At 43.2% G+C, this 25948-nt stretch overlaps 2 protein-coding genes across 2 annotated transcripts; both read right to left on the minus strand.

The window, feature by feature from the left end:
* Positions 1 to 150: 150 nt before the first annotated feature.
* Positions 151 to 11115, minus strand: LOC311261157 (ras-related protein Rab-14-like). Its single transcript, XM_084359567.1, has 8 exons — positions 10981 to 11115; positions 10428 to 10486; positions 8488 to 8541; positions 7819 to 7996; positions 7123 to 7189; positions 6256 to 6343; positions 6112 to 6142; positions 151 to 4955 (listed from the first exon to the last, which is right to left on the minus strand). Exons 2-8 carry the CDS (start codon positions 10477 to 10479, stop codon positions 4778 to 4780), a joined length of 648 nt encoding a protein of 215 aa, XP_084215693.1. The 5' UTR covers positions 10480 to 10486; positions 10981 to 11115; the 3' UTR covers positions 151 to 4777.
* A 2447-nt stretch (positions 11116 to 13562) lies between these two features.
* Positions 13563 to 25157, minus strand: LOC311261148 (actin filament-associated protein 1-like 2). Its single transcript, XM_084359556.1, has 16 exons — positions 25121 to 25157; positions 18885 to 19019; positions 18401 to 18478; positions 18191 to 18252; positions 16978 to 17089; positions 16657 to 16874; positions 16348 to 16527; positions 16032 to 16118; positions 15861 to 15930; positions 15271 to 15521; positions 15083 to 15192; positions 14785 to 14902; positions 14605 to 14692; positions 14300 to 14466; positions 14054 to 14164; positions 13563 to 13959 (listed from the first exon to the last, which is right to left on the minus strand). The coding sequence occupies exons 1-16, from the start codon at positions 25134 to 25136 to the stop codon at positions 13933 to 13935; spliced, it is 1830 nt and encodes a 609-aa protein (XP_084215682.1). The 5' UTR covers positions 25137 to 25157; the 3' UTR covers positions 13563 to 13932.
* Positions 25158 to 25948: the final 791 nt, after the last annotated feature.

Genomic DNA, 25948 nt, shown 5'->3' on the forward strand with positions numbered 1-25948 from the left:
TTTCACCAGTATCAGAGCTTCTCCTGGAGGACAGACTGAGGACTGTCCACTCGTCTGTAACAGGTACAGATCTATACTCTGCTGCTACAATCACAGATCAGCAGCAATAAAAACTGTTTTCAAAGACCCACAGCGACTCCTCAGAGTATATACAGTATATATACTTTATTTACAAATAACTGAACCCCCGTGGTCGTACAATGAAAAGGTACAGCTGAAGAAAATCACAGATTTTGAATATAAATAGTCAAAGAATCATAAGAAGCATGTTTGTTACGTTAGCAGACAGAAAATCAACAGACGGTACAGAAAGAAAATAAAATGTACAGAGGACGATACAGTCAGTGAGCCAGCGAGCGAGCGAGCGGGGATTAAACCGGATATTTGTCAGAAACTCACTCAGAGATTCACGGTTTCCAGGCTGATGACAGCTCCTCCACCTGGCTGATCAGTATCATGATCATTTAAAATGCTGCTACAGACATTACGAACAATTTAAAAAATATTTATAGATGTTGTTGCTCTCTCGGATCAGCGATCAAATTTAGGAAAATCAGGGAGACAATCTTTCACCTCCTGCTGTGAGTTCAGATTGTGTTTTCCTCTGGTGAGGAGGCGTAAGGCGGTGGTCACAACATCACAGCACAGCCTTAAAGTCCAGGTTTTTTCTTTTGGGAACAGACGTTTGAGACTCTTTGGTTTCTGGGAAGTTTTTAAATTTTAAGTGTGATCGAGAAAACATTTCTTTTTTCCCCAGCGAATGCAGCGTGCAGATTATTAGGCGACAGAAAGCGACAGGAACCACCGGGGCGGGGCGTCCGATGTGTTGTTTTGATTTACAGTGAGGGAGGGGGAGGGGCTTCAGCTTTAAATCAAGCATCACAGTTGAACAAGGCTGCTGTCCACCAATCAGAGGACAGCGAGGAGTGACATCACACCGATCACTCCTCGTTCAGACTGACGTGGGCACATTTTAAAACCAGGTTCTGCGATGAAGTGCTTCTCAACACTGGCTTTTATATCCGTCACGCTTCAGGTTCGATTGGATATTTACATGAGATGTGAGCGAGAGACTCGACACCGGACCAGAATCTGAACCGCCGTACCACAGAGGACGAGGTCGAAGTGAGCCGGGCAGGAAAAACAACATTTTTGATCAAGTTCTGCTTTTTAAAGTTTAAATAAACTTTCATTCAAAACTACAACACAACAGTACGGAGTCCCAGAGGGGACAAATGTCACAACGTTATGAGTCGAGTGGGAACAGAGAGTTCAATAATCGCAATCTATACATTTAATCCTGAATTATTTAATTCATGTTGCAATGCAGGTCAAACGTGTTCGATAATAAGTCCAAATGATCACGTGTGGCAAAATTATTACTTTTTATAAAAAGGGAAAATCACTGGAGAAAAATTCAGAATACAAATTTAATGAAAAGTAAAAATAAAAGGCTTTTTAAATGTTTGAGCCTGTTGATCCTCTCAACATTTCACATTTTCATAAGAAGGGAAAAAAGTTATAAAGAGAAACGAAGAGAAATGATTCGCTGACCGATTCACTTTTTCATTTTTTATATTAATTCAATAATTCGTTCTTTGATTCTTCAGCCTGTTCGTGACATTCGTTGCTTCTGGGACTCAAACATTTCTCAGGCTTTTTAAAAAATCTCAGATTCCTCCTCATATTTGAGTTTATTAGTATTAAAGATCATTTCACGCTGTGTTTTCCCAGCTGGAGACTCACTGGACAAACTGGAAGCTTGACAGTTTAGTGTAAATCTGAGAACAAAAGAAGAGATGTCAGGTCAAAGCTGCGTTCATCGATTTATTTTAAAACACTGAATCAGATGACTGCACATCAGTCGGCTCATTTTCGTCTCAAGTGACCACAAAATTGAATGAAAACAGCTTTAAAATATTTTTAAAAAGTGTAAAATAAAGTTAAGCAGAGCTACACGGGTGGCGCTTGTTTTGTAGCTGGTTAGTGCTGGAATGATTCTTAAGGAACAAAATTTACTGACCGATCCAGTTGGACTGGGAGAACTGGTTCACGTAGCGCCGGGATCAAACTCTAAACACCAGGAACTCATTTTACATTTAATCATTTAGTTGATGACCGTTAGAGAAAACTTTAAAGCACTTCAGGATGTCGGGGCTCGGGACAGTTAGAGTTGAACCAGATCACGATTAAAGGAAAACGCTAACATTTTATTAGACGGCAAAATACTTTGGATTATCTCAGAATGTCTCTTCAGGATATCAAGCGTTTTCATTCGTCTCATATTTTAGCAGAGCTGAATGTTCAGTTTAGTTTCTACACCTTCGTTGCAACTCACATACGTTTGTGTAATGAACCAGAAGCCAGAATAACGCATTCAAGTCAAGTGTAATCCCGGCCGAACGTTAAAAAGAAAACCAAACAAACAAAAACAGGCAGTAATAAATTAAAATAATCTGCCTCGCTTCCACTCGAGGCCATTTCTCCTCCTTCAACACGCCCGAAACCAGGAGGGATGCAAGAAATGGCCACCAGGGGGAGCCGTGACATCGAAAATATACTGTATATATATATTTGGAAACACGTTAGAAAAAACAATCAACATTAACGAGAAAATTTAATAAAAATCTATCCTGAACTTGTGATCCACTGCGGGACCGGTGCTGACATTCTGGTTCAGGTTTTTCTCCTTCATCATCACCTTCATCGATCAGTCGTTTATCTCTCCACAGGGCGATCAATATTCAGAGTCGCCTTCAGCGAAGTTATTCAGTTAAGATATTTTTAAAAAGGCAAAGTGTGGAGATGGTGGGTTTGGGTTTCTGTCTGGATTTGTGTTAGAGGTCTTCAAGGGTCCAAGTGAAACTGGGTCCGAATAATTGAGTTTAATTTGGTCGGTCAGCGTTTTAGTGTCGTCACCGTCCATCCTTTGTTTAAACTTAACTCGTATGCACGGTGTCGGGTGTCCACAGCTCAGTCTTGGACCCATGAAGACATGTAATGTGTGAACTAATGCTGTAATGTGTGTTTAAATGGTGGTCTCAGAGATCCTCCATTATTTCTGTGATCCCTCCTTCCAGCTGGGATTAAAGGGGTACTCCAGTGATTTACCGCTCCTAAGCTTTACTATTGCACTTCCATAAAACTGGGGAACATGCGAGAGACATATTAAAAACAGGCCGCTCGAATCTGAAAAGCAAAGCCTGACATATCCTGATATTTAGTACATAATATGGGTCAATAATAAGCATAAGCGTCTTTCAGCAGATCCACCCTGCCCAGTGAACGCTACCGTCTCTAGAACTGGGTTATTTCTGCAGACTTTAGGAGCCACCAAAGATACTATTAGAGGCTGAAACTGATCCTCGCGTAAAATCAGTGGAGTGCCCCTTTAACATGCTTTAAGTAAAATGACATCATCAGCCCACAAGAACAACAGCTTCAGAAGTCTCTGATCCACATCAACAACTGCGTAAATGTGTCTTCTGATCCACATCACCAACGTGGATCGGCTCGTCGGTTCACGCAGAAGTGAATACTACCCGGCTCCACCAGAGGACGTTGTTTGGATCTCACGGATGAGGAACAAGAGAGCAGGGGAAATGTTCTGTGAGGAAGGATCCTGGTGGAGCTCAGATGTCCAGGTCGCTCTCTGTTAGAATGAATCTTTTCCAACTGGACAACAAATGATGGGACATCACACACGTCCAAGACATTAGTACGACGACAAGTTCAGAAGTTCATATCAAAGAGAACATCAGAACCGGGCGTTGGGGCAATCTGGATTTATAGCAAAATTTGACTCTACGGCCTAGATTTAAAGATCTGGACCGAGAGCAGTCCAGCTTCAGCCAAAGCTGTGAATTTACCAATTTGAGCCTTGTGTCTTCATTTGTCTCGTTGGACAAGGGAAGTCCAAATCTGAGGGACGGCCGAGTTTGCTCTGGTTGACTGAGCTCCTGTCCAGGAGAAGGGTTGTCTGGTGATAAGCTTAGAGCTGCTCATCTCCGGTCCCTCTTGGTGTATCTTTGAATCTGGCCAGCAGCACCGAAGACCTGGAAGAAACGAGGTCCAGGGCGTGGTCCAGTTTTGGGGAAATGCGTCAAAAGGTTAATGGTTTAGGACTATTCTGCTCAGGGGTTAAGTGGTCCAGATTTGAGCCTTTGTCTCTTGATGTTTTGCAGTCTGGATCAAGGTAGTCCCTTCGTTAGACAACCCTTGTGTGAGTTAGGCCAGCTGTGCTCCAGACCTGGAAGAAACAGGGACGGGACAGTGGTCCAGCCTTGGTAAACTGGTTTCTGTTGCTGGGAGGATCGCTGTCCTCTTCTGGGGTCAAAACAGCCTGAATGTGGACTGAAGGAGGTCGAGGTTGTTGGAATGAGACCCAACGTGATTCAGGTGTGGACAGTGGTTGAGATTTATGCTGAGGGATTCATTTTGTCCACACGGCGGTCCAGTTCAGGTCTGGGATGGTCCTGATTCAGGTGTTGCCAAAGACTGATCCAGATTTGAGACTGATCCAGAGCTGGCATGGAGTTGATTTAAGTGATTTAACCAAAGCTCGTAAACGTTTGATTGGAGGACTGAACTCGGGTCTGGATTGGTCAGTCGGTGGTTGGGCTGTGTGAGCACTGAGATATGAATTATAATCCATCTAAATCCTGTTTGATGACTCTGGTCAGCAGACGCATGTTGGTGCCTGGTGAAGAGGGGATCTCTGTGTACGTCTCTGTCCGTCTGTCCGTCCGTCTGAGGGGTTTGTAGTTCCTGTCTGTGGTTAGCAGCTGCAGCCTTCTTTGGCCGGCTGGCTGTCGGCGTTGAGGCGGCCTCCCTGAGGCGCAGACGGCTTGTGCTGGACTCCCGACTCGGCAGCATTCAGGTCCAGACTGCCATCTTGGATGTTCTGGTAAATCCTCTTTGCGGCCTCCAGGAAGGCTTCTTCCACATTCTCCCCTCTGAGGAAAAAGATTAAGATACAGATAAACAGTGAGGAGTCTGCGGACGGACGGGACTGATGTTTGTTCTGAAAATGATGTCGATTTATGGTCACGAGTCAGTTTCAGGTCATCACAACCCGTGTTAATGCTTCACATGTAACAACATGTCAGTGTATGTTGCTATGGGGATGAGTTACTCCAAAGCACGCTTTTCTCTTTTTTTTTAGGGCCGACTTGAAAGCTTTGGCAGTTGCCATGGTAACCAGCAGCCAAATCAGTGGTTAGTTAATTTTTATTTCTGTCGTGTCGACATCTGGCCCAAGAACGTGTGACATCATCCAGTTTTACAAATAAAAATATATATATAAAACAGAGAAAAAATATATATAAATATATAAAATCAATTAAATGACAAAATAATGAATCACCAGTTTCTTGCAGGAAAAAAAAAGAAGAGAAACATGAAATCAGAATATTTCAAATGAGCGGTTCATTGAGAAGAAACGGTTTTATCTTGATAAACAGCTTTTTTTCTCATCCAGGGTTTCTCCAGGTGAGTGGCTCGTGTTAAAAGAAGTATTTGAATGTTTCTCATTTGTTTTGTCTTTTTCAGAGGAAGGAGACGTGTCGGGACGGGGAGGGAGATCCTCTGTGGCTTTTAATTCACCTCAGAACTCGAGCCTGAACAATATAACGGTCGGCTGATTATGGCCTTTCACAAACATCTGTCAGCGTAACAAAAGTGCAATGATATTATTAAAGAACATAGTGCTGAAAAAGATGCTTGGGATGATGTGCCATTTATAAATTACCAGTGATGTTGCCTGTTTCAGTGCACTTATTATTAAACTACTAAATATCCTGCCTCCATTTTGTGATGCATCTTTGTTACAAGTGTTTGATTACAACATTAGAAGGATCATTACAAAAAATGTGTGTTTATGACGCATCAGCCCCCAAAACCCATCATCGGTCTGGTTCTGCTCATTAAGTTGACTTCTGAGACGCGATGGAAGAGACGGTGGCTGATGTCTTTTGTTTGAGGAAAGTAAAGCGTGCGTCACTTTGTGCGATCCAAATATTTGTGAAAGATTTGTTCTGAAACTTCGAAGCCTCAAACACGGTGTTCGGGCCGGCCCGCGTGTTTTCAGCTGTGTGTTTCTTGTGTACTTACGTCTTAGCGCTGGCCTCCAGGAACAGCAAACCTAATAAACAAGATATAAGGATCAAAATCTGTCTGATGACCTGTTTTCAGCTTCATTTTCATTTAAATGTTTTACCCACAAACAGTGTCACAACACACAAACACACGTCTCACCGTTCTCTTCTGCAAACTGTTTGGCCTCCTCGTACGTCACGTCTCTCTGAGCCTCCAGGTCGGCCTTGTTCCCGATCAGAATGATCACCTGGGAACACCAGACTCATTAGCACACCAGACATTTGTGAAGTCAAATAAAGTTAGAAATCATTTATTAGCTTAAAAATAAGAAAAAGTCGGTTTGATTTAAGAGGAATTTGCGTTTTTGTTGGGCAGATGTGAGCTCCTGAAGTCAGACAGGAAGTGTGTAGGAAAATAATAAACTGCAGCTTCAGCCAACACCTTTTTTTATGTTGTATTTTCTGTGATATAAAGAGTCTTTACCTATTTTTAAACAGCTGTTTGCCTCATTGTCTCCATTGTTTTATACGTTAAGACTGAAATAAATGAATTGCTCAGTGACGCCGGCAGCCTGAACCATCAGGAGACATTAGACTCACATTAATGACACTGAACACTTGGCGCCGCACTGTGGCTGCAGTCTGCATCACACCCGGCCATGTGTCAACATATCTGAGTGTTGATCCTGTGAGAACTAATCTTTGTCCTGTGATGGCGCAACTCTTCATACTGACGCAGTTTTCTTCCTCTGGAGTCATTTTATCGTTTATTTATTGTAAGATGATCATAAAGATTTAACTCACAACCGTCACTGTGTTGATAGCTGCTGTGTGGACTCTGTCACCTACTGAAGGTACAATGATTTTATTATTGTTGTTGGTGTGGATGGACTTTGTGTGTGTGTGTGCGTGTGTGCGTGTGTGTGCGTGTGTGTGCGTGTGTGTGTGTGTGCGTGTGTGTGTGTGTGTGCGTGTGTGTGTGTGTGTGTGTGTGTGTGTGTGTGTGTGTGTGCGCGCGCGCGCTCACCGTGTTTGGGTTGGTCAGGTTCCTGGCGTCTGTCAACCAGCTGCTCAGGTGATTGTAAGTACTTCTCCTGAACACAAAGACACACACAGGAAATGTTGACTTGTTTCCAGCTGCTTCAGGTGTTCAGCAGAACGCTGCAACTCTGTTTTACTGTGAAGCTCCAGAAATGTTTGTGGACTATGAGACTTCACCTGACTTTATATCATCAGGAGGAGATGATGACTGAGCCTGACTTTATATCATCAGGAGGAGACGATGACTGAGCCTGACTTTATATCATCAGGAGGAGATGATGGCTGAGCCTGACTTTATATCATCAGGAGACGACGATGACTGAGCCTGACTTTATATCATCAGGAGGAGACGATGACTGAGCCTGACTTTATATCATCAGGAGGAGACGATGACTGAGCCTGACTTTATATCATCAGGAGGAGACGATGGCTGAGCCTGACTTTATATCATCAGGAGGAGATGATGGCTGAGCCTGACTTTATATCATCAGGAGGAGATGATGGCTGAGCCTGACTTTATATCATCATGTCTCTGTATTATCTCTCTATCGGCTCCTCTCAGATTACGGGAGCCCAGTTCTTATTACATGAACAGGAAGTTTCAGAAGACGAGCGTCCACACACATACTAACAACCAACCACATGACATCACCTCCAGACCCCTCCCCCTCCCCGTCAGTACCTGGTGATGTCATACACCATGAGGGCCCCGGCGGCCCCTCTGTAATAGGACCTGGTGACGGCCCTGAAGCGCTCCTGACCGGCTGTGTCCCAAATCTGCAGCTTCACCTTCTGACCATGGACCTCCATGATCCTCGTCCCGAACTCCACCCCGATGGTGTGAGGACAGTCCGCCATGACTACACACACACACACACACACACACACATCAATATGAAATCTACTTTCTACTGTTCTCATTTGTTTTTGCCTCCTGCAACTTGAATTTGAAGCAAAATTACGACACAAAAAAACTATTTAAAAAAGCCAAACGCTGCTGAGTGAGTTAAACTGAGACTCATTCTTATCTAAAGGTTTAGCTTATTGTCATTATACAGGACGGCACGATGAAATGCCTCCACAACACACTGAACATGAACATATTTAATTTGAATAAAATAAATCAATAATGTATAACATACATATAAGAAACACATACAAACATACGTACAATATGTGTCAGTCTAAGATTTTTTTCTGAACAAAAGAAGAAGAAAGTTTTAGGTTTGGAGACGAGAGGTCGTCGAGTTTGATGAGAGAAAGAGCTCAAACAGAACTGATGATGATGATGAGGAGGAAGAGGAGGAGGAGGATGTATAGAAGGAGACAATAAGAAGAAGGAAGGACTCACACTTTTTCTCTGTGAACTGGTGCAGCAGACATGACTTCCCTACTCCCATATCACCTGGAGAGAGGAGTAAACACAGGAGGTCAGAGGTCAGAGGTCACAGTGAGGACTCACTTCAGTTCAGATCTTTACTTGTTGTTAGATGTAAAGTGAGAGGAGCTGCGGCCGTCAGGACTCAGGACGGCTGAATAACTTCATGTTCTGACTCAGTTAAGTTTTCAACTCTGTTTTCTTATAAAATTAGATTTTTTTGTCCCTTTGGTGGATGGTTCCAAATACTACAATACCCATGAGCCTCAGCTGCTGTTGCTAATGGAGAAGCAGGCGTGGACACTGAACTGATCCAGAGTAAACTCTACAAAGTGTCATCTTTCACTTCAGCTAATGATTAGCAGAGCACACCGCTGAATGTGAAGCTCTCTGATTGGATGTTTGTTGGTGAAATGCACCCTGGGAGTCGTAGTCTGTCCACAGACTTCCTGTAGCTGTGAACTTTTTTAATCAAAGAAACAGATCATCTAAGACACATGTTGTTCAGGTGAAAACATCGCACATCGTCTGCTTCCAGCTTCTTAAAAGTGACAAACTGCAGTTTTTCTTTGTCATTTCTGAAAGTAAATGAAGATTTTTAGGTTTCGGACTGTTGGTTGGACAAAAGAAGACGTTTGAAGACTTTGAGCTCAAGTGATGAGCGTTTAAACATATCTCTTGGACATTGTACAGACTAAATGATAATCATGAGAATAATCAGCAGATTAGTCAACAACAGTTGATCCTTAGATGTTTGGACTGACTCCTCACACTCGGCTGCTCTTTGAGGGTTAACAGAGGAGCGAGCACGAGCAGTCAGCCCGTCACGGACGAGTCATCTGTCCGACATCAAGTCTCTACAAATCAATTTTCATAGAAACAGCTCGAGCTGATAGCTGCCTGGGAGGAAGAAAAGTGATTCAAAACTGTTGATGTGATTTAGAAAAACAAAGCCTGGACAGTGAAACATGGACGACTTCTAGTTACATCGTCAAAAAATATGTAAAACCATGACCGCAGAATGTTGAATAACATTAACTCAAGTACAAATCTGAGGTATTTTTACTTCCCCCTTCACTTTCTACTTCTACTCACAGACGTCACAGAGGGAAATACTGTACTTTTAACTTCACTGCATTTATCCGACAGCTTTAATATTAACGAGTTACTTAACTAATTAAGACCGTGCAGACAAACATATTGTTACAAAGCTGAAAACATTGAAATTAACTGTCATAATGGCATCAGAACCTGTTATTGGAACAATGTTCTTGAAAATGTTAATATCAATTATTAATGGCCTGAAATATTAATAATATTAACATAAGTACATTTACTCAAGTACACACAGTATTTGAGATACTCTCACTTTACCTGAGTCTTCTCTTCTCATGCCACTTTCTATGTTTACTCCACCACATCTCAGAGGGAAATATTGTACTTTTACTCACAAATGTAAGTTTTTTAACCTGATTTTTGAAAAATCATTTTAACAAGTTATAAAATATCATGTTTTTAAAAATCAAACAATCAGCTGGACAGTTCGTCTGTTAATCGATTAGTCGACCGACAGAAAGTGTTTAAGTGATTATCTGTTTTAATGTTGAAGTCTGGAGGAAACGAACACTGAAGGTGACCACACACACACACACACACACACACACACACACACACACACACTTTTACTGAAGTAGTACGTTCAATGCAGTACTTCTACTTGCAACATAGTAACTGAAGTACTTGATGGAAGGATCTGATTTCTTCCTCCATCACTGTTTCATGTTTTCATGTAAACAACATCAAATCTTCTCAGACTCTTTCTCATCAGTTCGTGTTGACTGTGAAGGCCACACTCTGTGTTGTGTTCACTGTCACACCTGCTCCAGTGTGACACATCAACCCGTCCCACTCACCGATGATGATGTACTTAAAGATGTAGGAGTAGTTGTAAGGTGCGGCTGTCATCTTGATCCTGCGAGGAGGAGAAAAAACAGGGAGAAATGCCAGAATTAGATTAAACTTTGATAAAGTGCGAGTCCACAGAGAGTCCACACCCCGTCGGAGTGTCTGTCTCAGTTTAATCAACGCTGCGCTGAAACAACCTCAACCGAAACCGTTTAACTGGCCAACAAACAAAAGGAAGCAGCCGGCTAGGCTAAGCCAAAGCTAAGCTAAACCCGGAGCTCAGCTTTAGCATGAGGCGTTGAACACCGTGACAGTCACGCAGGATGAAAGCAGCCACATTTAACACAAGTATTAAACACAATCAGCTGACTTCCCTCTTTGAGAAATCCTCTGATTTCCTCCTGTTAGCTTAGCTCTGTAGCTAACCGGCTAACAGCTGCAGGTCTGTCTACGCCTTGCTAACATGCTAACAGCAGGAGGCCACTTTCATCGGGTTCACAACAGGAGCAGTGAGATACAAACGCAGGCAGGCGGTGTGTGTTAGAAACCCTGGTGTCTTACCTTCGGTCCGGGAGTCTATCTAACCTGTAAACCTGATGAAAGTGATGATTACACAGTTATCTCTGCTAGCTGTTAGCCCGGTGATCCGTCAGGAAACCTCTCTCCGCTTCCGCGATTCTTCTTCTCGAGCGAAAACAGCGGAAACACCGCGAGACTTACAGGTGTCTGCTGCCACCCAGTGGACGAGAGGAGGACGTTCATATAAACTGACTGACTGAACCAACAGTGTTTTTATACCTTTTATTACTCAAGTACTTTCACTAAAGTAATATTTTAACACAATATTTTGATTTCTAATCAAATATGACTCTACAGTGAGTACAAGTAAAAGTAACTGATGCATATATTTACATGTATGTTTATACCGTGTACTCTGATTATGAGAATTAATGATTTTGATGTGAATACTGATAAAAAAAAATGTTTTATTAAAAATGTGATACTTTGGTTCTGCAAAGTAACTAGCAACTAAAGTTATCAGATAAATGTAGTGGAGTAAAAAGCCCAATATTTGCCTCCAAAGTGTAGAGGAGTGGGTGTGCAAAGTAGCAGACCTAGAGAGTACCTCAAAATTGTACTTAAGTACAGTACTTGAGTAAATGTACTTACTTACAGTCCATCACTGATTACCGCAAGTACTCATTCTAGATATAGAATATTTACACCTGAGGTACAGTGTAGATGTATGACTATCACTATTATCTGCAGAGATAAAAATACCTGTACTTAGGTAAAAGTACTGAACTAGTTTTGAGTACTTCAGACACAGTGTAGTCGAGTAGTTCAGAATCTGAAAAGCTAACAAATATATACATGTAGTCCAGTGAAGAGTTGAATATTTTGTTGTAAAAACAGTGATGGGATGTAACAAAGTATATTTACTCATGTACTGTACTTAAGTACAGTTGTGAGGTACTTGTACTTTACTTGACTATTTCCATGTTCTGCTACTTTTACTCCACTACATTTATTTGATTACTTCAACTACTTTGCAGATTTAGATTATTAATAAAAAATGAAATCAATAAATACAAATAAATGATGATGAGCTGTTATTGCTTCAGATAAAACTTTGAAAATCTCCACAGCAAAAATATAAAGTCACTAAAACGAGCTTCACTTCCACCTGCTGAACATTAAAGTGATGAACGCATGAATCAATAATTATAATACTGTAAATAAATACGACTACTAATACTTTTATATTAAAACAAAAGTGTGTTTCCTCTGAGTATTAATACACAGGAGCAAACACAGAACATTAAATGTAAAACTCAGTTTTTAATAATTACAGTTATATTACAGAATGATTGTACAGATCAGTGTTCAGTCAACAATAAACAAGTAAACAAACAAACATTCTCCTGAGATTATTATAAAACCCAGGAACTATAAAAATCATACAAACGAGTGACGTCATGATAATAAACATAAATCATCAATAATTTGTAGTCAGACTGTATAAAAACATCGTGTCCATCAGAAGCTGATCAGTTATCAACAGTGGTGGAAAGTAACTAAGTACATTTACTCAAATACTGTAATTTAATACAAATTAAAACATTTCACTGCAACATGAAAACTGCAAGTACAATACTGAAATACTTTAACTAGACTGTTTTCAATGCAGGACTTTGACAAGTAGCTGAGTATTTTCACAGTACTTCTACTGCAGTAAAGTATCTGATTACTTCTTTCACCACTGTCTTTGACACACGGTGACATCAGAGAGCGTGTAACATGACACACACACACACACACACACACACACACACACACACACACACACACACACACACACACAGAGTTCATCATGTGGACGATGTCTGAGCTCTGGATCATCAGTAACATGTCACGTTGACCTGCTGCTGTAACTGCCTCATAGCACCAAGAACAACAGGAAGAAGGAGGAGGAGGAGGAGGAGGAGGAGGAGGAGGAAGAGGAGGAGGAGGAGGAGGAAGAGGAGGAAGAAGGAGGAGGAGGAGGAGGAGGAAGAGGAGGAGGAGGAGGAGGAGGAGGAGGAAGGAGGAGGAGGAGGAGGAGGAGGAGGAGGAGGAAGAGGAGGAGGAGGAGGAGAAGAAGAAGCACCACCAACAACAGGAAGTACGCTGCATTGTTAATATGTTATTGTGATAATGAAACATTGGTATTGACATGTAAGAGCCTTTAAATGAACCCAGATTAGGAGGAAGGAGGAGGAGGAGGAGGAGGGAGGATGAAGAGGAGGAGGAGGAAGAGGATGATGAGGAGGAGGAGGAGGAGGAGGAGGAGGAGGTGGTTTAACAGAAACATGAAGACTCAGTCTGAGTCATCAGCTGTGAAGAGTGTGTCATCTGTTTGTGTGACATCAGGTGTCGACACACACGGCAACACAATCGGAGGATACATGACGGCAGTTTCAACAAACCACTGGTTTTTTGAAACTTGACATTTCTTGAGGTTCGGTGCTGAGCTCGGGTCGGGTCAGAATCAGGAACAGAACCTGCTGGGTTACAGTCAACGACCGGGTAAAAACATCATGTTTTGGCTTTAAATGTCGTTAAAGCCTTCAGCGGCTCACAGCCTCCTCCAAAAGATTTTCTCTTTAACTTAAAAAACACAAACATGTAACGACATCCTGGTGGCGTCACGCTTACAAATGTTGAAACACCAGCTGGAACAGTGGTCTCTGGCTGAAGCCTTCTTTAAAAGATCATGTTTTGACGTTTTGTGATCACAAAGACGTCTGGAAATGAGCGGACGCGTCTTTAAAAACATCCGGTGGTTTCAAATGCTGAAACACCGGCAGGAGCACTGGTCTCTGGCCTGGCAGCCTGCACACACAGATCCTGCTTTGGCTCACAATATCTGGATTTGTCGCCACAAACACAGCTGGAACATGTTCATGTAATCTGATTACTGAACATTTGATGCAGACGGAGGTTCAGCTGAGAGGACTGTGATGATCGGTGTCAGGCGGCAGCTTTGGTTTCCCACTCCTGTGAGAACACAAACACACATAAAGATCCAGTAACTTCTGTTCACTGCGTACGACTGTGACCTCTTTCACATCAGTGTGTGTGTGACTCTGACCTTCCTCCTCTGGAAAACCTTCCCGTGTTCGATGAACAGCGCTGAAGGAGCTCGTCTCAGAGAGTTTTTAGCCGAGGCCGTCCGTCGCAGCAGAGGGTTCAGGAAACCCACCTGGACCAGCAGAGACCAGCAGAGACCAGCAAAGACCAGCAAAGACCAGCAGAAACCAGTGAGAGGTCAAAAACCCAGCGTGTTTCATATCAGCAGATCTTCATCATGAGTCGTTTCTGTGCCTGCTGTTCCTACCTGAGCGCGCTCAGTGCAGACGGCCAGCGACTGTCTGAACGAGGTGCGTTTGTTTTGCTTCCCAGCAGACGCCAGGTTGATCTCTGACCCCGCCCTCAGCTGCACCGGCCTCTTCCCGGTCAGCTCCAGCTTCTGAACGCCTCGCTCCACTTCCACCGACCTCCTGTCTGAAACACGGCGACACACAAAGAGTGATTCAACATAATCAGGAGTTGATGTTAACTGCTGGTATCTCTGTGGAGCAACGTTCACTTTCTGGACTCAGCGTGTTTCAGTCTCCAGTTCACGTCTGAGCTGAGACTCACTCTGTGTGGTGAACACGGTGTTGCTGTAGGTCACCGAGTCTTTGGACGACACCGAGCTGCAGCGAACTGAATCCTGAGAGCTGTGGAGCTGAAGCAGTGACAAACACACATTTACACTGAAGTAAAAGATCCAAAGTACAAATATAACAGAACTGAGAGCTTCTGCTCTGTGGACCGTACCATGTGCTCCAGGACCGAGGTGTTGGAGTAGATGGGCTGGTCTCGGCCTGTTACACTCAGGTGGAACGGGTCGTCCATGTAGGTGTTAGAGGTGGGAAACTTCCTGATCTGCAGCCCACTGAGGAGGGAAACAACAAGACATAATCACCACAGAAGAAGAAGAGGGAGGGAGGAGGGGAGAGGAGAAGGAGAAGAAGAAGAAGAAGACGAAGACGAAGAAGAAGAAGAAGAAGAAGAAGAAGAAGAAGAAATAAATGTATATTAAAAGTCCAGTATCAAGTAAAACAGACCGTCTTACCTGAGAGCTCCACCTGAGTGCACCTGTGTGTTGTTGTCATGGTGACTGTGGTTGGCGGCTCCGTCCTGCAGCAGCTTTAACCACTGCTCCTTTTCTTCTGAGCTGCTCACCTGAAGGACGGACGGACACATGAACACCGTGACTGAATCATGAACTCCATGAACTGCTCCTGTGTGTCAGCTGCTCACCTCCAGCACCGCCACCTGGTCACCGAGCATGCTCAGTGTGATCCTGTAGGAGTGGCCCGTGTCGGGCCCGGCTCTGATGTCACATCCTCTGAGCTGGACGGTGTACTGAGGGGAGCGCTCCCTCTTCACCTCCCCTCCCTCCTCGTCCTCCTGCTCCTCCTCCTCCTCCTCTCCGAACATGTTGAGCGTTGACGCCTCCACCTGACACAGTAAACTCTGCCACTGACAGTTCATCATCACGCTCAGGTAACCTGTCAATCAACCACACCTGAGGTCAGAGGTCACCATGACATCACTTCATCTGATCCTGTCCGTCACTGGAACAAACAGACAGCAGGTTCATACACGAAGACAGAAACGAGTCCATGTGAAATTAGAAGAAGCTGCAGTGATTTAAAGTTTGTTCAGTGAAATCTCGACATGTGTTGAGGGAGGCTGGTGATGCTGTGGTCTCTGGTTCAATGGTTGGATCAGAGGGGAACATCACAAACCTAATCACAACCCATCAGGTGAATGCGGCAGAAGAAGACACAAGATGAAGTAATAAAGTATTTTTTTCTCGGGGTCGCAGGTCGTCATGATCTCAGTACCTCTGTGTCTGTCGCTGCTGCAGCGAGCTGAAGGTTTCTCCTCCTCAGAGTCAGTCTGGACTGTACTGGACTGAAGAGACACAACATGGACACATTTTATAACCAGGTTTGAGTGTGTGTGTGTGTGTGTGTGTGTGTGTGTGTGTGTGTGTGTGTGTGTGTGTGTCTCACCCTGCAGGACAGCAGCTGATCTGATCTGATCAGAGACAACGAGCTCTGAGTCTCCACTTCACCTCCAGCACTCACCTCCTCGATCACCTGCACACACACACACACACACACACACACACACACACACAGTCTCCCATATAAAATGTGCTGCTTTGACGCTGATGCAGCAATGTAATCTGTAAAGTAACTAGTAACTAAAGTAGCAGATAAATGTAGTGGAGTAGAAGTAATAGCAGCAGAACAAGTGTGTCACACTTTCACTTCAGCTCAGTGAGTAAATGTTCCCTGTTAACTCAACACGTTCAGTGGTTCTGACCTTCTTCCACTCGTCGGCCTGCTGGTAGGTGCTGTATCCCAGAACCAGCGTCTCTGAGCCCAGTAAGACCAGTTTGAGCTGGTGCTGGATCTTCCTGTTGCACTTTGACTTGTAGACGAGCTGACAGCCGCGCAGGCTCAACTCCAGCTGAGGGAGCAGGTCCTGAGCACACTTATAGCACTGACACACACACACACACACACACACACACACACACACACACACACACACACACACTTGAACAGTTACTTCCTGCTGCTCAGACCCTGATGAGTGAGTACTTCAGTGCAGTACTTGAGTAGAAGTTACCATCAGCACGTCGTTCCTGATGATGAACAGCTGTTTGGTCCACTGTCCGAGCCACTTCCTCCTCCACAGGTAACCACAGAGACGGGACTCGGGGGCGGGCCTTAGGCAGGGCTGGGAGGCGCTCCATTGGATGTAGTGAGCTCTGTCCTTCACGGGCTCCTCGTCATCATCATCATCATCCCCGTACGACTCGTAGTGACTGCTGTCTGACTCCTTCTCTGAGATAACGACCGACACGTTCAAGTTAACGATCAATTTACAACGCGCGTGTGTGTGTGTGTGTGTGTGTGTGTGTGTGTGTGTGTGTGTGTGTGTGGATACCGGCGTTAGACGTGGTCGTGTCAGCTACGTAAGGTTCTGCCTCCTCGTAGGTATCTTCATCATCATCGTCACCTCCGAGACCTCCTGGAGGGAGGGGCGGCACTACAGGGCCCTGGATGTGACATCACAGGAAACAGGAAGTGGTTCAGCAGGAGGGGAGAAGTGAGAGGGACAAAGTCACAAAGTTGAAAACATTTAAAGTTTCTGTCTGAACGTGTCAGATCCGTCACTTCAAGCCACGAGGAACTGTGATGCTTGTGTTGGTTCTGGGCCCGTGTGGACTGATTCCACCATCAGAACCACAACATATAATGTCAAAAATAAAATGATGTGAAGAAAAATCTCCCCCTGCTTCTTTTAACTGTCGATGATCACGGTCCTCTCACTGTAACTCTGCCTGGGAAATGTAAACACAGTCTGCACGCCGACCCGCTGGACGGTGTCAGAACCACTAAAAAGAAACAAGTGATCTTCTCACTGATGGTCTCGTTTGCTTAAATCGGTCATTAAGATGTTCAGGACCAGTTAAAACTCCTCGTAGTGTAAAAGTACAAATACAACAATGTAGAAATACTCAGTTACAGGTGAAGTGTCGCAGACTGTAAAGTTAAACAGCCTGTGTTCACCGGCTGAACTGTGGATCTGACATCACGCTTGTAAATGAGCTGCATATGAGCACTATGTCCCAGGAGGCTGTGTGTGTGTGTGTGTGTGTGTGTGTGTGTGTGTGTGCGTGTGTGTGTGTGTGTGTGTGCGTCCATCCATCACGTAGACCAGATGCTAATCAGCCGCCATCAGTGACCACTTCCTCCCTCTGCAGAGCTCTCAGCCAATAGGACGACAGAAAGAGGGGAGATGGCCTCATATGTAAACACTGAACATCCTGTCACTCCCTCACACACACACACACACACACACACACACACACACACACAGTAACCCTGCCGTCTCCTCCCAAACCTCAGGAGGACTCAGTCTGTCATTACTGACCCACATCACAGACCTCCTCCTCCTCCTCCTCCTCCTCCTCCTCCTCTTATCTAAAAAAAAGCCCTTTTCTCCGCTGACCACTCGTCTTCAACCTCAGGAGGAACATCAGGAGGTCAAGACGTGAGGAGACGTCACAGTAAAAAAGTAAAAATCTGAAGTGCAGAAACTAAACTTGGATGAGAACAAACATTAAGAGTCTTTTAAGCTTTAAAATGTGACTCACCCCGTTTCGGAGCCACACAGACGAGTCCAGACGTGAGACCAGCTCAGAGGACCGGACGCCTTCTGGACAAACAAATAAACCGGATTTCAAACTGTCCTTGAACACGACACCTGAAGCAGCAAGTGTTACATAAATCATTTACTTCAAGATGACACGTGACAAAGTGCAACAAACAAACACATGTATTCCTGTGATTTCGGTGAGTGTTACCTGTCCCAGGTGTGTCTATCTGCTCGTTGCTAGGAGACAGTGATGGACAGCTCATGATCATGTACTCAGCATCTTCCACTAGAAACACAACAAACATCCGTCTGTCAGTGAACTCAGCAGTCAGAACAGGACCAGAGTCGTCAGGATGGTTTCAGTGTGACACGACACTTTAACTGCAGCGACTGTTAAAGCAGCTTTGATTCCTGCTTCGGTGCTTCACTAATTATCTGTGACTCTGAATCCTCCTGTTGTCGCCCCCAAGATCAGGACGAGTCATCAACGTCATTAAAAATCAGTCTCCAGAAAATTACCATAAAAAATAAACGAAACTAAAATGCCATTAAAAACACCATCAAGACAAATATTTAGTACTTTAGTTCTTCTTCTACTACTACTAGTAGTAGTAGTAGTAATAGTAGTAGTAGTAGTAGTAATAGTAGTATTAGTAGTATTAGTAGTAGTATCAGTGTAGCAGTATAAATACCAGGGGTGTCGCTCGTCTGCAGTTTGGTCAGCAGCTCTGAGATGGATTTCTTCTGAGCCTGAGCGATGTAACTCAGGTTCTCTGAGTCCAGAACAGACAGGAAGGACTGCAGGTCCCAGATCAGCTTGGCCAGCACTAAAGACAGGCAGACAGACAGACAGGTGAACAGAGAGGCAGACAGACAGGTGAACAGAGAGGCAGACAGGCAGACTCGTCAGCTGTCTGTCTGTCCACGCAGCAGGACGATGGACACCAACATGAACTTGCTGTTTAACTTAACTGGAATGTTACATTAAGGATGTATGTTTAAAGCACATTTAAATAAAATATGACTTTCGCTAACACAGTTAGCATTTGAAATCCATGTTACAGTAACAACTACTGGATAATAACTTATAGGCTACTGACATGCTAACATGTAGCACTCAGCATCAGGTAGCATCTCAACATGCTAAGTGAAGGCACGTTGGGCAGGTTTCACTTTTTAAAGATGAGCTTGCTAACAAACATCCGAACATGCTAAGTATTAGCGACAGTGTTATCATGCTAACTGCACACATGTTAACATGCTAACATGCAAGCTAACATGCCCAGTCCTCTTTTTAAAATCAACCAACTACATTAAACAGCACTATGCTAAGCTATAAAGCTAATACATGAAAATAAATAATGATCAAGGAATAAACTAAATAAACAAATAAAATAATCAAGTAGTAGCTGGTAGCTGAGCTTATCAGACAATATGTAATGTACTGCCACCAGTTTACATAAACTTTAGCTGCTTTTAAATAGTCAAACTTTTTACTGAAAGTCTCAAAGATTTAAAGATTTTAATCATTTTCAAAACTGAAACTATGGATTGACCTTTGAATATCTACATTTCTGTTTTAGCCAAAATGCTAAATATTAGACACCAAATAATAACATGCTGTAAACATATTAACATGGCAAAATTATATTTTTAAACTTAGCATTGAGCGTAACATTTAGCACGTGTTTGCCTGTTAGCTTCTGAAGCATTCAAATGTGTACAAATCCTCAAACACATCACCGCTACTTTAAAACTATCTTATTTTTTATCAGTAGGAGTCTAAAACATTTAAAAATACATTTGTCACATTGAGGATTTTGCCCTCAGCTGTTTATTTTAAATCATTTCTGTGACTTTTATGAGTCGTAAACAGACGTCAGCAGGTTAATTAAACATGAAATCCATCATGAAGTCAGTCAGTGTTCATGTGATGAAAGAAGCTGCTGTCTCTCTTTCACTGAATGAACACTGACTTTGTGTTTTGGCCTCAGAAGATTATTAAAGCAGCGATGTGAATTCATGTCATCTACTAAAAATACAAACTGTGTTTTCCACTGGGTCATATTTGCCTGTTATCTCTATGGCTACTTCCCCTTATTTACACTTTAGTTACTCCTTAATTAATGTGTTCCTGCATGTTTATCTTTCGCTGACTCATCATCATCGTGTAATCCTTTAACTTCCTGCTTCTCCTGAACGGGCTGCTGTTTATTTTTAATTCACTCGTCACCACTTGTGTCATAAAAAGTGATTTGATGAAGCCGGCGAGCGCTCGGTCCGGAGTCGTGTTCAGCTGAAGTTGGTCAGGAACAGAAGTCTTTGTGTTCGTCTGGTGCTGATCGTTATTTATTAATGAGTGAATAAAAAGCCGAGCTGAGCCGAGATGACTGCACCTGATTCCCATCTCAAACAGTCAGATGTTCTGACCTTCACACGTTAACTGATGTGACAGGATACACACTGATAAGCTGCTGGATGCTGCTAATGTTTAACACAGAATAAAGACACTGTGTGTGTGTGTGTGTGTGTGTGTGTGTGTGTGTGTGTGTGTGTGTGTGTGTGTTGTTACATCATTTTAAAACTCAAGGTCCCCGTAGCTCAAAAACTGAGAAACAGGAAGTTGTCTGGAGTGGAAAATAACAGTTTTGGATTCTTAACATTTACAACAAATTCTCCACAAGGAAAGATTTCCTTCATTGATCTGATCCATGAAACACCTCACAGACACCAGAGTTAGATCTGTTTTACCACGAAATCTCCCGTAAGTTGAACTAGAATGTCTTAAAGGACCTGAAGAACCATAAGAAGGATCCCAAAACAGACTTAATGGCCACTAGAACCTCCTTCAGCAGGACTAGAACCTCCTGAAAGCCAGTAGAAGCTCGGGAACCACTCAAGGATCTCTAGGACCTCAAAACTGATGACTGAACTGTCTAAATGACAGCTAGAGCCTCCCACAGCATGACTAGACCCCAATAATCTACTTGATGACCACTAGAACCTTCTGCAACACTTGTAGAACCACCTCAAGGACTTCTAGAACATCTGAATGATCTAAAAGAGTTCTACATCCAACAGAAGGACTTCTGGACCGTGGACCACTCGAACTCCATAAAGAAACAAAATAACCACCTAAAGATCAATAAAACCATTAAACCTCATGGAGACTTCTGAAACCACCCCAAAGACCCCCAGAACATCCTAGACAGCAACTCAAACCTCCTGTTTTACTTGTAGAACCACCTAAAGGACCCGTGGAACATCTTCAATCATCTAAAAAAGTTCTAAAAAAGAACCACCTAATGATCTTTAGAACCTCATCACTGACCATTTCTACCTCTGAAGACTTCTAGGAACCTTCTTGATGAACACTAGACCTTCCTATCGGACTTGTAGAAACCACCTAAGGAACCTCTTCAGTAATGTGAAGGAGTTATACAATCAACAGCAGGACTTCTTCACCCCGGTCGGTGACCACTAGGCTTTTAGAACCACAGTTGGACCCATAGAAGCTCCTTGATTACCACTAGAACTTCTTACAGGACTCGTAGAACCTCCAAAGGGACCTCTAGAACCTCACTGCTGATGACTGCAACCTCCTAAGACATTACACATTTTTAAATCCAAACTTATGATATAAAATGATTGACAGGAACCTGACACAGCTAGAACCACATCTGATGTGGACCATCACTTTGGTTGGAAACAGAATTTTCTGCTGAACCTTTGTTGACTGTGTTGTTTTGTGTCGTGGAGCGACCGGGCCGGAGGGCTCCACTGAACTGGTATCAAAACAGAATTATCATGAGAAGGAGGGTAAAATGTAAAAAATGCAGAGCGAACCCTCCGAACAGACGGTGATTGTCTCTGAGCTCCATTCAGCCCGACTGAGTGAGTCCATTCACACTCGGCGCTGAGTGGGAGACGGAGGTTAAATGTTTCTGATTAACTCGTCTCTGCTGATTTTAAGGATCCTGCAGCTCTGCTTATCAGCCGGCTGCCGTTTTAAACACTGAGCTGCACATACCTCACACACCCACAACACATCAACACAACAACACATCAACGACAACGACAACGACAACGACAACGACGGGACGATCTGTCTGCTCAGGAACACCTCAGACACACGAGGACGGCTTCACAACAGAAGACTGCAGAGAAATGACCAGTTTGTGTTTCTGAACGCTGCTTATCTGACCATCAACATCACATCCTGTCTCTGGCTTTGATGCTGCATAACACACACACACACACACACACACACACACACACACACACACACTGTCCATGTGAATGAAAGACAGATAATGTCATTCTCATAAAATCAGCAGCAGAAACAGACGACAAGTCAACAATCACAACACAAACAAACATAAATCTATTTTCTTACAAACTAACAAACTGGTTTAAAAGTAATTCACTGTCACTGGCGGTTCTGGCGGTTCTGGTGGAGAACATTGTGATGTTCTTTACAGAGTTGATGGTGTCAATATTAAATTTTTTTAAAGTCAAAGCTTCAAACTCAGATTTGTGTTTTTCTGGCCAGTGAAGCTGACTGAGGTTAGCAAGTGTGTGTGTTGCAGGGTGTGTGTGTGTGTGTGTGTGTGTGTGTGTGTGTGTGTGTTGCAGGGCGTGTGTGTGTGTGTGTGTGTGTGTTGCAGGGTGTGTGTGTGTGTGTGTGTGTGTGTGTGTGTGTGTGTGTTGCAGGGCGTGTGTGTGTGTGTGTGTGTGTGTGTGTGTGTGTGTGTGTGTTGCAGGGCGTGTGTGTGTGTGTGTGTGTGTGTGTGTGTGTGTTGCAGGGCGTGGAGCAGCGCTCTCTTTCATCCTCTGGCTGGTAAACACAGGGCAGCAGAAACATTTACATTACCGAGCCGCTGGTTCCTCAGACCGACCCGATCAGCTCCACCACACGGATCAGCACAGAGACTGAACACCAAAAACAACTGAAGTGTTGAGAAGTACATGAAACAGCGTGTTCGTCTGCAGCGCAGCTCATCTGTGCAGGCGGCGTATCATCACCCATGTTCATGTTTAACTTCACCAACATCACGCAGCTGATGTAAGCGAACATACTCATTTTGACCCGATCAAGGATCTTCTCCTGAACCTAACGGAGGAGCCGCCTCCTCGTCTGAACAGCAGGACTGTGACTTAGCTTCAGTCTGTTAGCATGATATCATGACCTGGTACCTGTTAGCTTTAGCCTGATAGAAGCAGGCCACTGGAAACACACACACACACACACACACACACACACACACATTAAGGACAAAATGACCCGAATCAGACCCAAGTTGGAATAAACTGGACTTATCACATGAAGTCATAAGACTGAAGCCGCAGTGGTCAGTGAGTCTGTGACTGTGGGTCTGGACGTCGCACACACTCAGTCTGAATCTAAACAGTCTATTAGCTCGGTCTCCTGAGGGCAGCAGCAGGAGGAAGTGATGATGATGATGATGAGGGGTGGGAGGAAGGATGATGGAGGAGGACAGGCGGGTGTTTCCGATTGTTGTGCTGCTGTAGTTAACAAACCATCAGTGTGATAAAGACGAGGAATTTGTGACATCAACAGGTTTGATTTAGATATTTGTGCGGTGACGACCGCGACTCGCTGTGAGAAGATCGAGTCCACTGATCCTCTGATAAGCAACATGAGAACGTGTAGATGGTTTATAACTCCACGATAAACATTAATAATGTGTTAGTTCCTCCTGTCGAGGCTGCTGGTCAAACAGACGACAGCAAACCAGAGTTGTGATAGAATAAATGTGTTCATAGTAGAAGTTGTGATTTTAAACAAATACTGCGCATTAACACACAAAGAATCATTAAAATGTACTTAAATCTGTGTGTTATAGACAGTTTATTAAATGTTTTTATATATAAACAGTAAATAAACGTCAAATAGGAGGATTTAAGTGAAGTTTATGGATTATTTACACACTATGAACTATAAAAAACAAGTGCAATTTAGTTTTTATATAACATTTGACAGCTTACATGTAATAATTTACGTTTATTTATGTTTTAACACATCAAATAAATGTCAAATTAAAAGTCACAGTCAAACACACATGTGAATAGTACTCGAGTAAAAGTCTTAAAGTATTAACAAGATTATAATGAAACTTCACTCGATGATACTTTATATTTACTGTAACGTTACGACTCTGGTGTTTTCAATGTTCGTGGTGTTTCTTCAAGTCGTCAGTGCTGATGAGCAAAGACCACGTGAGGAGCTCCAGGGTCTATTGTTGGACCACTGCTCTTCGTGTTCAGAAGTACTCAGTTTCTTTGCTTAAAGGTGCAACACGTACAAATTCTGGTTTAATACATTAAATTAACTATAATTATAAACAGAATGAGATGAAATGAGAGTTCTGACATGACGACGTCTCTGTACTGAGATATCTACTGAAGTTAGCATGCTAACCAGCTAGCCCCGGCCCGTCCTTTGTCACAGAACCAGTCCAAGCTCCCAGTCCAGCCGCGAGCTGCACATTTTGACGCGTTACTGTCAAACGTCATCGTTATTAAAAAATACATTGAAATGATCAGAATCATTCACAGGAAGTGAATCTTCACGTCTCTGAAACTGAAACCACCAAAAGTTTTTACTGAAACACGAGAAGAAGAGCTGATCAGTAATGTTCTGATCGATTGATCGACTAATCGCTTCAGATGTACTTACATCAACTTTTGGGTTTTTAATTTATCACAAAAAGTCATATTTTATATTACAAATATAAACTTTATATGTGTAAAGAAACTGAAGCTGTGGAGTGAAAAGTACAATATTCCTCTGTGAGGTGAAGCAGAAAGTACAAGTACCTTCAATCTGTTCAAAGTTGAGTATTTGAGTAAAAGTACTTAGTTACTCTGTATATATATATATATATATATAAGGTGTAGTGAGTACCTTTCTGTTTGTCCATGTCTCTCAGTAGCTGCTGGTCTTCAGTCTCATGTCTCTGCTGAGGAGTCCAAACATCTGTCTGCTCTGTGAGGCAGCTCCGGCTCTGACGCTCCAGCCCCGCCTCCGTGTGACGTCATCGCGTGACATCACGAGGGAGGGCGGGGAGAGAGGACGGACGACACTCACTCATTGTGAGAGAGAGAGAGAGAGAAACGTCCTCACTGTGGCTGAGATGTTCATCATCATCATCATCATCCTCATGAACACACGCTGGAGCTTATTGTGAAATATGTGGATTCATCCGCCGCTGAAAGTAGTCCCGGCAACTCACCGCCTGCTCCTGTCTCCTCGTTAACGTCGTCATCAGCGTGAAGGATCCCAAGGCAAACTGGAGTAAAAGTAAATTATAAGCTACTTTATTTACATGTGTGTTAAATTCAGCTTTGATCCACTAATCAAGATGATCTGATGATCTGATCGTCAATAATTTATCAACGCCCTCGTTTGCCTCTGATGCAGCATGTAATCTGTGAAGTAACTAGTAACTAAAGTTAAAAAGCACGTAGAAGTATCACGTAGAAGAAAATGGGAATACTCAAGTAAAGTACAAGTACCTCAGAACTTACAGTGTTTGAGTAAATGTACTTAGTTACATCCTTAGTTACTTCTACTCCACTAAATCTCTTTTCACTTCACTACATTTATATATTTGTTTACTTTTCAGATGAAGTTTTTCCTAAATTGGGACAAAACTGTGTCTGAAGTACTCAAAACTACTTCAGTACTTTTACTTACTGGTTCAGGATGTGAGTACTTCCTCCACAGCTGAGG

This window comes from Pagrus pagrus (genome assembly GCF_965226575.1).
Source record: "Pagrus pagrus genome assembly, chromosome: 8".
Classification (NCBI taxonomy): Eukaryota; Metazoa; Chordata; class Actinopteri; order Spariformes; family Sparidae; genus Pagrus; species Pagrus pagrus.